At 42.8% G+C, this 13,043-nt stretch overlaps 1 protein-coding gene across 6 annotated transcripts in view; it reads left to right on the top strand.

Annotated features, from left to right (window-relative positions):
• EYA2 (EYA transcriptional coactivator and phosphatase 2) overlaps positions 1-13,043 on the top strand; it is a 97,147-nt gene that overhangs the window by 82,785 nt on the left and 1,319 nt on the right. For all 6 annotated transcript variants that reach the window (XM_069872061.1, XM_069872058.1, XM_069872060.1 and 3 more), the window contains 6 exons: positions 690-779; positions 6,846-6,904; positions 7,485-7,645; positions 8,608-8,722; positions 9,231-9,352; positions 10,198-10,298. In XM_069872061.1, coding sequence (XP_069728162.1) covers positions 690-779; positions 6,846-6,904; positions 7,485-7,645; positions 8,608-8,722; positions 9,231-9,352; positions 10,198-10,298 — 648 coding nt within the window. The remainder of the gene's footprint in view (positions 1-689; positions 780-6,845; positions 6,905-7,484; positions 7,646-8,607; positions 8,723-9,230; positions 9,353-10,197; positions 10,299-13,043) is intronic.

Genomic DNA, 13,043 nt, shown 5'->3' with positions numbered 1-13,043 from the left:
TTGCTGAGGACGGTAGATTCTGTGTCATGTGCTGGGCTTTGATGCAGAAACAACACATCTGCCTTTCTGTCCTGTTCTGTGTTTGTTAGCATGGCAGTAAAGACCAAAACCAAGTGCACTGAGACACAGGGATTGCACCTTTTAGAGAAAGAAACTTAATTTATGTTTGAACTTCTGGGTTCTGATTTCAGATTTTGCCCACCGAGTTGTTGTTTGACATTAAAAGAGAATAATGCGGACCTTTTATAGCTGGTTTGAAGCATGGATTCAGGAAAGGATCAGCTCTGTGTTCTCTGTCACTCATGATTATCCCCTAACCATTTACTAATGATGCTGTTGGAAATCAATTCTTGGTCTAACCTACTGAAGCAATTCTTGTATAGTCTCAGGTGTTTAAAGTTTCCTGTTATATCATCTGAATTGTGTGGGCTAATACTGGGCAAAGTGAGCCATTAACATCCTGCAAAGAACAGACTTTTGCTATCTAGGAAATCAAAAGAAAGGATGAGGAAAGCATATTAAGATAACACTTGGGAAATAAAATTACTTTAAGGAGTCTTCAAACAGGAACGTGTAGATCCTGTGTTTGCTCTTGTGATCTCCTACCCCTGCCCCCACCCCTCCCAGAAAAAAAAGAGAAAAAGAAAATCAAAGTGAATGGAAAAAAAAAAATGGTTTTCCCCTAACAGGACACTACGACGTCTGTGCGGATAGGTCTTATGATGGAAGAAATGATCTTCAACCTTGCAGATACACATCTGTTCTTTAATGACCTGGAGGTATGTAGCTGCTTATTTTATTTAACATCTTTCTTTCTAATTATTTGCATCTGGTCTACAAACTCTTTTTTCTGGCCAAGAAACTATCATTTTTGACCCCAAAGAAATGAGCCTTAGGTGGCTTATTGGAAGCATACTTTACTGTGTCCCTTTGACATCTTCATTCTGTTAAAGAATTTTTTTCTAAATACACAGTAACAATGATGGCTTTTGGCAGTTTTACTAAATCTAATAATGAGGCTGTTGCTGCTGCTTCTCCTGAAATTTGCTATTTAATAATTTTATTAAGCTTAATTAGCATAGATCCTATGGGGCAGGTAGCAATTAGATGTGAGCCAATGCAGAGATTTTAAAAATGATCTCTGTTCTTGAGGAAGTTCTGTTTGCTCACACACAGAGCAGGAGTTCTGCCTTAGCTCAGGCACACTGCAGGACAAAGCGATGGAAGTTTCAAGTAAACGACCAAGAGGAAAAATCCTTCCTGTTTGTGCCATGAGATCTGACTATACAAGCAAAAATCCTTTTGAATATATGGTAAAATTCAAGCAAAGGGTTGCTGGCCAAATCCTGTCACCAGCTGAGAAAGATGAAAATTTGTTTGCATTTCCAATCAGTAGAAATAGTCTGAATGAGTCACGTAGAAAAGTGAGTAAGATGGGGTTTGTGCTGTGGGCACCTTGGAGTCAGAATACTGCTTGGAGGTGTTTGAAGGAAAGAAATCTGGCATTCCTGGGCAGATTTCTGTGGTCTTTTTCTTCCCTTGAAAAAGGAATAATTTGTTTCTGTGCCAGATGAAATGAGAGAACTTTTTCTGTGCCTGATGAATTCAGTGAGAACTTCTGGTTCCTTCACTGCTTAATTGCACTGTGGTCCTCTGCATTACAGGAGGTGCATCCTTTCCTGCCACCTGCCTCCTTACAGTCTGGGGTTTCACTTGCTGAGAACTTTCATTTCCTTTCAAAGACAAGTAGTGGGTGGTGCCTGAACTGACAGGTTTTTATTCTTTCACCTTTTTTCAAAGAAGGAGTTGGTGATGAGGTTGCAAGAGGTGCAGAGTGAAAAAATCCATCTCTTACCAAAAAAAAAGCAGAGCTGCTGTTTGGGAGTCCAGGGCTCTATATGAGTGGTGATAATATTTAATAAGCAACCATCACTTTTCACCCATCAGATCTCAACATGTGATGCAACAAAGCCACCCTCCAGAAATTTTGTGCCTATCTAGACTTGCAAGAATATAAGTTGGCAGATCTCATTAAAGCAAGTTTTTTCCTTGCTCCACTTTCCACTCTAAAACATGAAATGAAGTAGCAAATTGTGCAGCCTCAGTCAAATTCTGCACATTTATCAGTCAGTAACAGCTTTGGCTGTGAGAAACAGAGTCCTTGGGTCAGTTTTGTCTCACATGGCCTCTCGAGTTCTTCAGCCACTACAGTAGAGCGAAGTTTTCAGTTATAAAAAGTTAGTGTGTTGTATTTTTTTTTTTCTTTTGTGGTTTCTAGACACTGAGGAAGCAAAAGCTAAGCAAAAATCCCTCAGATATGGGACTCTCTCATTCCAGGAGGACTATGTAACTGAGTAAGAACTAGTCCAGTGAAGAGGTAAAGTTTAGTAGTGTCTCTCCAAATAGAAATCAGAACCTTCTGCAAAATACCTGGTCTCCATCTCCAACACAGAGAGGGATCCAGGTGCTACAGCACAAACCTGTTCAGCAAAATATAAAGGGAGGGTGTCCCCCATCTCTGTTTATTAACCACCCTACTTCTACATTTAGGATGATAAATGAAAGTCAGGTTTGGGTGTTCGCACAGTGATATTTAAGGATTATACATCACCAAGACTCTAGGCTTTAAAAAAATGCAGTGAACAATATACTTAAAAGAGGAATCGATGAAAAACAAGCACCAAAGCTGATTCAATTCTAGACCCACAAACATTACCATATACATTAGCACCATCATGTGGTATAACTGGCCTGTACGAGACAAAATAAGGTAAAACCACACAGGGCTGAAACTTTTTCTGACCTCCTTCTGTTTTAGGGCAGGGTGAAAGAAGCTGTAAGTGAGAAAGTGGTGAATAGTTGCCCCATTCGAGACCAAAGCAGGAGTATTCATGGTAGTGAATGCTAAACACAGCAAGATTCTTCTGTGGCACAAGTCCATAGCTAAGTTTAGGCATATGAGGAGGGAGGGGGCAGTAGTCTGAACCAACGAGATCGTGGCTGGCCTCGATCCTAACAGGTGGAGACAGGCAAAGGGAGAGGAGAAGTGGAAGAAATGTAGCCCACCCTTGCCAGAGAGGCAAGTTGGACAAGGAAATCAGATATTACCTTGCTTTAGCACAGGGGAATAGTTTATTTTGCTGGCTGCAGTTTACAGTCCTGCGCCAAGCAGAAGGTGTTGTCAGGATGTAAAGCCCTTTTGAGGCATTCCCAGAAAGTGCCTGATGAGGATGAAATATTTGTACAGCAAGGTTTGCCAGCCCTTGCTAGCGTTTATGTGATGCTCCTTAGTCTTATGAGGATGTGACTTCACATCATAGCAGAAAACTGCCTTCAAAGTCTGAGTGAGGAGCCTGAGCTGGAATATTCCCTTTTTCCTATCAAAAAATTATCCTGAGACTCTTGTTAGCCAGGTCTTTATGTGTTTGCAGACTTTACCTGGAAAGAATTCAGGCAACTGTTCCCTGGGTGTGTTGTGTGTATGTATTTTCCTGCTATGCTCAGGGGTGGGAATTTCAGAAGTGTGAAAGGGCAAACCAGCAGATCCATTCAGATAACCAGCTTCAACCTATTCCCTCTTAGTATTTCAGCCTAGTAGAGCAGACAGTTTCCCATTCGAGTCACCCCAGACCTCAGGCTAGTTAAATAGAAGGCTGATCACTGTTCCATGGGGCAGGTGAGTGATTAGAGAATTAGATTAGACCTAGACTCCTATGAAACACTTTTGGCCTTTTTACAAGAAGGGATTCTCTGTCAGCAAAGCCAACTCTTAAGCTGTACAACTTAGAAGATGGACTTTTTTCCAGCTGGGGGATGCTGGTGATGTTTGTTGATGCACAGCTTAGTGGTGTGTCTGCCCCATAGCAAAGAATCAAGGCACCAACCTTGCAAGGGCAGCCAGCGCTTTGCGCTTCCAGGGAATGCAGCGAGACAAGCATTGCCCCATTCTGCAAGTTGTTAGCAATGTAAATCCCGGCAAGCAAGGCCTGTGTTGGCTGAGCCACACTGAAATCATACAAGTGTGGGTTTGCCACAGTAATTCACGGACCCATGTAGCACTTACATGCCTGTCGACCACTGTTTGTCGTTGCAACAGTACAGGCAGATTAAATCCCTATGGTCTGTGTGTATAGGACATACAAGGTGTTGTGTACAAAGGGCTCTGATCAGACTGCAGAATACATCAGCAAATATTTACTTGAAAGGAGATGTTCTCTCTCATGCTTTTATGTTCCACTTTGGGGAATCAGGGAGAAAAGGAGTTGCCCAAGGTTACAGATCACAATGAAGTTAAAATTGAAACTCTGGGCTTTCCAGGGTTGTGCTTTTTCTCCCAGATGCCTTTTGTTCACAGTGCGATGCTGGCTAAAGCATAGTACCTTCCACCCCCAGTCCCTCTGGAGATATTATTGTCTAGCACTTTAGAAAACAGGTATAAAGGACAGGGGGACTGACAAGGGGATGAGGAATTAACAAACAAGGGGATTAGTGTGTTTACAAGTTACTGCCTTCCAGAACCGTCCCTGGAGGTTTTCTGTTCTGGAGACTGTTAACCCCTTGCTTCATGAGGGATGCAAGCTCATGAATCCATGAAATGTTTAAAATCTCTAATGCAGTTCTGATATGCAAATAGATAACCTACGTTCATAAGTTGTTTTCATATGTGCATGAGACACAGCTTGAGAGTATTCAGAGAGAGCATAAGTAATAACAGAAGGAGTTGCTCCCTGTATCTTCAGGAACAGCTTGTATTTCACAAGGAGGCAGCAGAGGCTTTCTCCAAGCCTGCAGTGCCATTTCAAAGCTGTGGGCTAACCCAGGCTCCTTTCCATGTGCATACAAGGGTCTGGTCCCACCTGGCAGCAGGTTGTGTAACACAGACTGACCTAGAGATATCACAACTAAAAACAGTTTGGTTCCCAGAGTTGCAAGGACTGACTGAGCTCTTACACTTATGATTCAGTTACAGGCTGTGCCACACATCGTATACTTCTGAGATGCTAAAGTATCATTTTTAAAAGTCAGCAGATGTGAAAACTGGGATATGTCCCCGTTATGGGCTTCTATTTGAACAATCTGGACCTTCTTTTCGGCAGCCCAGATATCCTGCCTTGATTCCCTGCTCACTAAAATCTCAGGGAAATTCTGCAAGAATGAAAAATTAGTCTCGTAACCAAGTAGTAAAACATGGGCTACATTCTTGCTTCCCTGTGTTTCACCCAGTAACACGATAGGCTCAGCCGGCGGACTATGAGGTAGCGTCTCACCAAGTGTCATGGTATTTTATTAAGTTAGAAATGTGATAGCTACTGTTGTCACACTTCAGTGTACAGAACAATTCATTCACAAATGAGAAAAACAGATCCCTCCGCAAATACCTTTCCCCTGACTTAATGCCCTATATCATACAACTGAAGTGGAGTGGGCTGCATCAATATTATCCCAGCATGGCTCACAACAGCAATTGGGAAGGGGACTTAAAAAATGATGGGGGTGATGGAGAGAGCGAGCAGTGCCAGCAAAGATCTGTTATTCAGCTGCTTGGCTTCAGTTATATACAGAAATACACACCCCAGTGATAGGTTGATAAGAGTACTGATGAGATGAGAACAAGATAAAATTGTGTGTCTTTCTGAGAATAAAGTAAATGCTGCAGAAAAACCTCACGAGTATGGAAAGAACTGTATGTGATGTTTTGCCACTGATGGCAAGTTTGGTCACTTGTTTGGGGATTTTTCTTTTTTTGAAAGGGGCTATTTTAATGTAATTCATAAAATCGATAATTGTGTAAGGAAGGTAAGACTAATTCTGTGGTTTACGGCATACTGAAGTAGTGAAGAATAACTACCTTGGTTAGCTGCAGTTGTTCTGACTTTGGAGTCCTGTCGTACCAAGTGCTTTTACCTCTGTTGAAAAATCATCCAGAAGGAAAGATAGTATTCATCAGCTTGAAGGCTTTCTTTTTTGTTCTTACCTGCAAGAGTCAGGGAGAAATGAGATTCAAGGTGGTGGGAGAAGGTTCCTGATGTTTCTCTTTCTCATATTAATGCTGAGACGAGGAAAAAAAACAAAAAAAATAACATTACTCAAATTTTTGAGGCAAAGCCTGCACCATTCAAACAATGAAGAATTTTGGAAGATAAGATCTTGAGTACATACTTCATGCAGGCTGAGCTCCAAGTATATATCCTGGTTAAATTTCCGGTGCATAGATTTCCTCTTTACTGACACACATTATTCCATAACTCAGTCTGTGGCTGGGGCTATGAAAGGGTGCCGCCTTCATTGCTTGAGCCCAACTTCCCTGCACATCAAAGCAAGCTCAGCCCCCTCAAAACAAACTGGGAAAACACCACAGGACAGGCGTCTCTGGAAATTTCTTTGGGACCGATCTTCTCCCGTTGTAATTATGTGGGCATACACCGCCCATCCAAAGCAGTATTCTCACAGGAGGAGAGGCTGCCAAATCTCTGCCTTATCGTGCATACAAAGTTTAGAAAACACAGTTTTCCTGGCTAAAACACGAGCATCTCTCTCCCTTCTGCCTGCATAGGAAGGAGTTTCACTTACTGTTTTATTCAAGAGCTGTTGTGCCTTTAGAAAACAGCACATCTCTCTCACACACACACAGTCTTGTCTGTTCATATTTTATACAAGTGCTATGCCATACTTGTTCCTAACAATTAACTGGCTAGACTATGAAAGACAATACTAGCAGTATGTACGATTTTCTCTCTTTAATATCACCCTTAAAGTACATTCGTACCCTTCATTACGTTCTTTGATTTTTTTTTTTCTTTCAAAGTATTTACTTACTCATGTATTTTCTTTTATACACTTCTCAGGACTGTGACCAGATCCACATAGATGACGTATCATCAGATGACAATGGCCAAGATCTAAGGTATGGGGATCTCCAGGCTGGAAGCTGCAGGTCAGGTAGTCCTCAGCTGTTTGAAAATAGCAGGGGGCTCGTCAGTGATGTTCTCAGCTATGCTCCCTCTCCCCTCCCTGGCTGCGTGCTGTCTGCATTTGGTACCTGACAGTTAAGGCTCCTTTGGGTAATTTGTTCTTTTTCATCTTGATCCAGTGTGTCTTCAGAGCCTGTTTAGCAACATAGCCAAGCAGTCAGAAAGGTAACACCAGAATTCTGTCCTTTAGGACTTTTTTTCTGCAGTTACCTTACCACCTGGATGAGAGGCAGGTGAGGAATTTCAGTGACCTAGGGGCAGTCAGATGTTTGTAGTCTAGAGAACCTCAGAACTGGCAGGGAGTGCCAAGTAACCTGTGTTGTGTTTGCAGTAAGAACATCTTTTAAATCTGTGTTTGTAACCAAGCTAGAGATGAACTCCAGTACAGCACATCCTGTGTATATCTCTGCTGCCCCTCATCTCCACATTTCTTTTCAATTGTTCCCGCTCCACGCTGGCACTGCATAGACTGTAATTATACTGACCTCTCCCCTTCTCTCCTCCCCTTCCCAGCACATACAATTTCTCTGCCGATGGCTTTCACAGTTCAACTGCGAGTGCAAATCTGTGTCTGGGCTCTGGTGTTCATGGGGGAGTTGACTGGATGAGGAAATTAGCATTCCGCTACCGTCGGGTGAAAGAGATGTACAACACCTACAAAAACAATGTAGGGGGTAAGTGTCTGTGGCCAGGCAACAAGCGTGCCTTTCATCTTCCCAAACACCCTGCCCCTGCTATGGACTCTCGTGGAGGAGGTGTAGACAAGAGTGTTTCACAGCCAGCCGAGGAAGTGTTTCAGCAGTCATCCTTAAGTGAGGTCCTATACAGGATAAGCTAAAATACCTGGTTTAGTGGCTTGAGAAAGACTCAAGTCCAAGAGTGGGGCTTTATTTTGTTATTTCTTTGGCAGGAAAGCAACCTTCTCCAGTTTTCAAAAATGTTTAGTAGGTAAACAAACAGTTCAAACCAAAATATGCTTTTTTTCCCTCACAGAATACATGGCTGATCTCTGTCTGAAAGCATTCTTGTATCATAACTATTTGTTTTTAACTCTCCCAAAACAACACCAGATACCAGGACGGCCTGTGTTCCTTTATCTCAGGTAGTTCCAGACAGTTCTTTCAATAGGCTGATCTCCCTCTCTTTTAAAACATCAGCACCAGGTCTCTGACTAGAGGGAGAAAGAAGCAAAACTCAGAGTATCACCACAACCCTTTTTTTCTGGTTGGAGGAATAGCCTAGCAACCCCAGTACTGGAAATGGCCTAGAGGTTTTCAGGAGAAACAAAGCATTCAGATGTCTCTCAGCTCAGGCCACCACCTGCTATACGCAGCTCTTTCATCCTCTTGCTCACTTGCCATGCAAGCTTTGTGCTAACTCTGAGAAAGGTGTTTTGATGTGGTCCTGCAGCCTGCATGTGACTGATAGCCTTCTGCTGAAGAGGAACGGAGCTGAGCTGCAGTAGCATAGGGGTGACGTGGCAGTGGGCAGAGAGAAGCAGCCTCCAGCAGAGCCTGGAGAAAGGCAGTGGGAGAGAGAGTGTTCAGAACACACACAGGAGCCCCTTGGCCTTCTACATGCAAAGCCACGCTACTCCCTTTCTGTGCTTCTGCAAAGATGCTTTCCCTACTTACAGGTTTAATAGGAGCTCCTAAGAGGGAAACCTGGCTGCAGTTAAGAGCAGAACTTGAAGCGCTGACTGATCTCTGGCTCACACATGCTCTGAAGGCGCTGAATTTGATACATTCCCGGTAAGAACAGCTTAAAAAATTGCCTACAGGCTTCATCCAGGATCTCCTTTGCTTCCCTTTTTTTTCCCCTCTAAACAAATGGAGACACAATTATAGGACTTTGTTGGCCAAACCTGCGTGAGGCCAGTCTGCACGTGTTTGCCAGACTTAAATTATCAAGGGGTGGAGAGAGCAAGAGTAGGGAGGTGAGCAAAGGGCCCTTCTGTCCCTGAACATGTTCATTCAGAGAACTCAGCACAGACATTATTACATGGTGTTTAAATTCCCATAAAATAGATCCTGGCATGCAAGCAAAAAGGCTGCATCACTATTGCTATCTTAGTAATTTTAATTTTAGTAAGTTGATAAAACTGCATTCCAGTACTCTTGGTGTGTACCTCTAGCTGCGTCATCTCCCAGTAGCTTGGGAACTTCCAGTTGCAAGAAAGGTTTGCTTCCTGCCATCTTTCAGTCTAGAGTTAAAAGAGAGCAGCACAGATTGCCAACTCTGCTGACTTCTGTTCTCTAGGCCGAACTGTGTGAATGTGTTGGTCACCACAACTCAGCTGATACCCGCTCTCGCTAAAGTGCTTCTCTACGGACTGGGCACTGTCTTCCCCATTGAAAACATTTACAGTGCAACAAAAACAGGTAAGAGCGATCTAACTTAGCCCTCACTGAAGACAGATTGAAGCCTTGTCCCCAAGTCAGGCACAGCTGTCCAACCTGATCACAACAAGCAATGCCTGAGCTTTACTTTTAGCTCCATGTTTACACGCCTCTAATTCATGTCCTGACTGCCCACACTTAAGCTGGGAAAGACTGAAGAGAAAAGAAAAAAAATCAGTCTTCCCAAGTGTCTTCATGGGGGGGTGAGCCTGAAAAGTACCCGTCCCATGGAGTATCTGCCGCATGGGGGATGTTCAGCTGCACTGAGCTAGGGGGAAAACAGTCTGGTTGGACCTTTTTCATACAGAAACGCTCTTTGGATCCTGTTATTCTTCCAGAGCTGTCAAGTGTGCTAAATGAACTTTATGACGCTGTGTGTGTACTAAATATTGGTAGGTTTGGGTTGGGGCTCTTTTTGTGTTCTGTCCTTTCTGGGGTAGGTGTTTGGAAGCTCTCAGGTTGGCATTTTTGTATTTTTACCACAACCATAATAAACAGCAGAGGGCTTTCGAAGCTGAATATTGTGAGTATCACATCAGTCTGCCAACTGCCCATCTAAGCAGTGCGTCAGAGTCACAAAGCTTACAAAAAATTGGCAGGACTTGGAAGTCCTTGAGTTGATAAAGAAAATGCTACTGGCTGTCATGAGATGGAGAGAATCAGTCTCAGATGACAGTTCAGTTAGGTTCTAATTTCAAAAGAAAACAAGGAATGTAGCAGCAAGTTCAGTTAGGTCCTAACTCCACTTTCAATGCCTGATTGTCAGCCCCACCTGCTGTATGTGTCCAGATAAAAAAAAAAAATGTGTCTTCTTTTCTGTTGCTTAGGGAAAGAGAGCTGTTTTGAAAGAATAATGCAAAGGTTTGGAAGGAAAGCCGTGTACATTGTAATAGGAGATGGTGTTGAAGAGGAACAGGGAGCAAAAAAGGTACAGTTTGTGGATCCCATGCTGGATTCTTCCAAGTTTTCATTTCAATGATCCTTTCTTTACTAAAGCATTTAATGAAGCTCCTTCCATTTGAAACAGTTCACAAGTGGTCTCATTTCTTAATATGCAAAATACTCAACAGCCTCGGGAGAAATTTCCTACTGTAAATCCCCCCCCAGCCTTGGCAGCCAGTGCAGTTTTCCAGCTAGTTGCTCTCTCTCATGTTCCAGGAATTATTCTTGCTTAATAAAGATGGCTTTAAACACACAAAAAGGAAAACTCCAGTGTGTGAATTCAGGTGAGCAAGCAGGGTGAATTTCTGATCTGCACATGTTGCTTTTGTAAATTCCAAATATCTGGAATTAGTTTTGAATTACATCTTAGAATATGTGTGTATACATACATGTTTTTATATTTATGACTCTCATAGGGTGTAGCAACACTAGAGTGAATACCAAAGGGACTGAGTTCCTGCCTTTATCAATGAGTTATGGCTCACTGTGATTAATTTTGCAAGCAAAATGAAATTAGGAAGATGTATTGAATGCAAAGTAGAACAGAAACCATGAAAGCAGTGTGGTCAGGAATAACAAGCCCTTGGTAATGTTTCCTGCTTGCCACAAAGGTGCAGCCCACTGACATTGGTAGCCTTAGAATTAAGTGGACTAACCTGCATATCTAATTGAGCCATCCAGTCATTAGTATCAACAATCCAGTCATTGGAAAACAAGAACTGGAGTTTTAGGGACCAGCTACCCACTCTTTTGGGTAGACTGTAAGAGGAGAGAAGCCAAAACCCGAGAGCTTGGAAGAGATAAAAGCAAAATTTTAGAAGACCAAAGCCCACTTACTGCTTACAGTGATTTGGGGTCGGGGGGGAAGGGGGCAGAGATTTGGAGATCCAGCAAGGACTACCTTCTGCCATAATATAAGGGATATCAGTATATTAAAGAAACCCAAGTGTGGTAGAAACACAGAGAGCAACAACCAAAGACCTGAAGGAAAGCACTCGGGACATCAAGTGAATTCTACACTCTGAGAACTGAACAGCTGAAGTTTTCATTTCTTAAACTTTAGAACAGCAACCTGCCTGGAATCTCCATTTATTTGGCTTTTCAGGACAGGAATACAATTTGTTACTGGCAGTCATTTGCAAGATGTCTTTGTGCGTCCTGGGTCATCTGCTCCTGATGTGAATGCAGGAATGTGTGGTTCAGTTGCTTTTGCTTCAGGAGCGTTACACGAATTGAGATGCTAGAACTGGCTATTTTTGATGTACAAAATAGTACATCACAGGAACTCAGCTACACCGCTGAACCTTGTGTTGCAAGACCAAATATTTCGTTCTGAATGAAGATCCTGCAAAGACTTTCCAAGCAAATTGGTGCTTTCTAGGTGCACAAGCCCAGGAACAAAGGTATTGCAGCAAATACTATGATGGGCACATGTTCTGTCCCCAGAATCGTATCTTGCGTCTCCTTCAAAGCGGCAGAAACCTTAATTTTTACAGTCTGTTTCTTCTGGCTGATGGAAGCGACAGTACCTGCACCCACCTTGGAAAAGTAGCTGCATCTGCAGCTGGTTCTCTAGTTCACGAAGGGTTAAGGAATTGTCAGAGAAAAATCCAACTGTGTGACTGGGAATAGAGTGATAATAGTGTGACAGCCCAGTGCCATACTTCAAAGGTCCTGGGTCAGTGAACATGACGGCTTCAAAGGCTGCGAGGGCTCTCGGGCTCTATGAATGGTCTTCTATAGGAAGGATTTCAAGAGCCCTTTTGCTTGTGACTCCTGGCCTAAGCAGCTCTCCCATTAGTAGGGCACATTCTTTGCTGGGCTGTCCCTCCTTTGATTGATGACAGGCATTAGGCAAGGCTTCTACACACCTGAGCTTTATAAAAAAAGAAAAAAAAAAAGGTGAGGGGGCGGGCAGAGAGCCTTTTGCTGTTTGCCGACAGCACTGATAGTATCTCCGTTTTAGTGGGTCGTTTTTCTTCACCTGTCTGATGAGTGATAAATCTGTAAACGCTGAACAGCAGGAGTGACTGAGAAGCCAAGTTTTCTTCTTGTTTAGGAAGGAAAAATAGATAATTTAATGGAAGGGCTTTAATAACAACCAGGGGAGGGCAAAGGAAATAACTTTTCCCCTTAAAGTGAAATTGCGGAGCGATGGATTCCAGCACTTCAGATGTCTGTGTTTGCTTTCTGTCTCTACACACACTGATAAATAGCTTGAAGGAAACATCTGTTTACCAATAGAGGACGTGCCAGAGGGAAGGGAAGCTTGAGTTATATTTAAACATTAGAGATGCGTAAACAGACACTCTGTGAAACAAACATCTGGAACCGCAGTTTTCTTACAGAGGTAGGTACACTTGGAAAAGAAACACCTCCCTTCATTAGAATCCTCTGCCTAGGAAGTGTAGATTCACTGAAGCTTTGTCTAAGCTATTTATCCAATTTACAGTGATAAAACACTCCAAAACGTTATTCCCGTGCTCAAGGGGCAGTAGGCTCTGACCCTTAAGGCTTTCTGTGTGTTTGTTACTGCATACATATCACTGGCTCTACAGAGACAGGTATTTGGGGAGGAAGCTAAGAAAATCACAATCCCAAATGTTTTGAAGTCTTAAGTGCAGAAAGAAGTTCTTTGTTCTAAAGTAAATCCGCTTTAACTGTTTTGGAGAAGAAACAAATCCAGCCTAAAGACCAGGCTCACCAGAACATGCCAGGAAAAGTAATATTT

Source organism: Phaenicophaeus curvirostris, chromosome 18, assembly GCF_032191515.1.
Source record: "Phaenicophaeus curvirostris isolate KB17595 chromosome 18, BPBGC_Pcur_1.0, whole genome shotgun sequence".
NCBI classification, from domain to species: Eukaryota; Metazoa; Chordata; class Aves; order Cuculiformes; family Cuculidae; genus Phaenicophaeus; species Phaenicophaeus curvirostris.
Note: the sequence above shows the minus strand (reverse complement) of the source record. Positions and strands in the feature narration are given on the sequence as shown.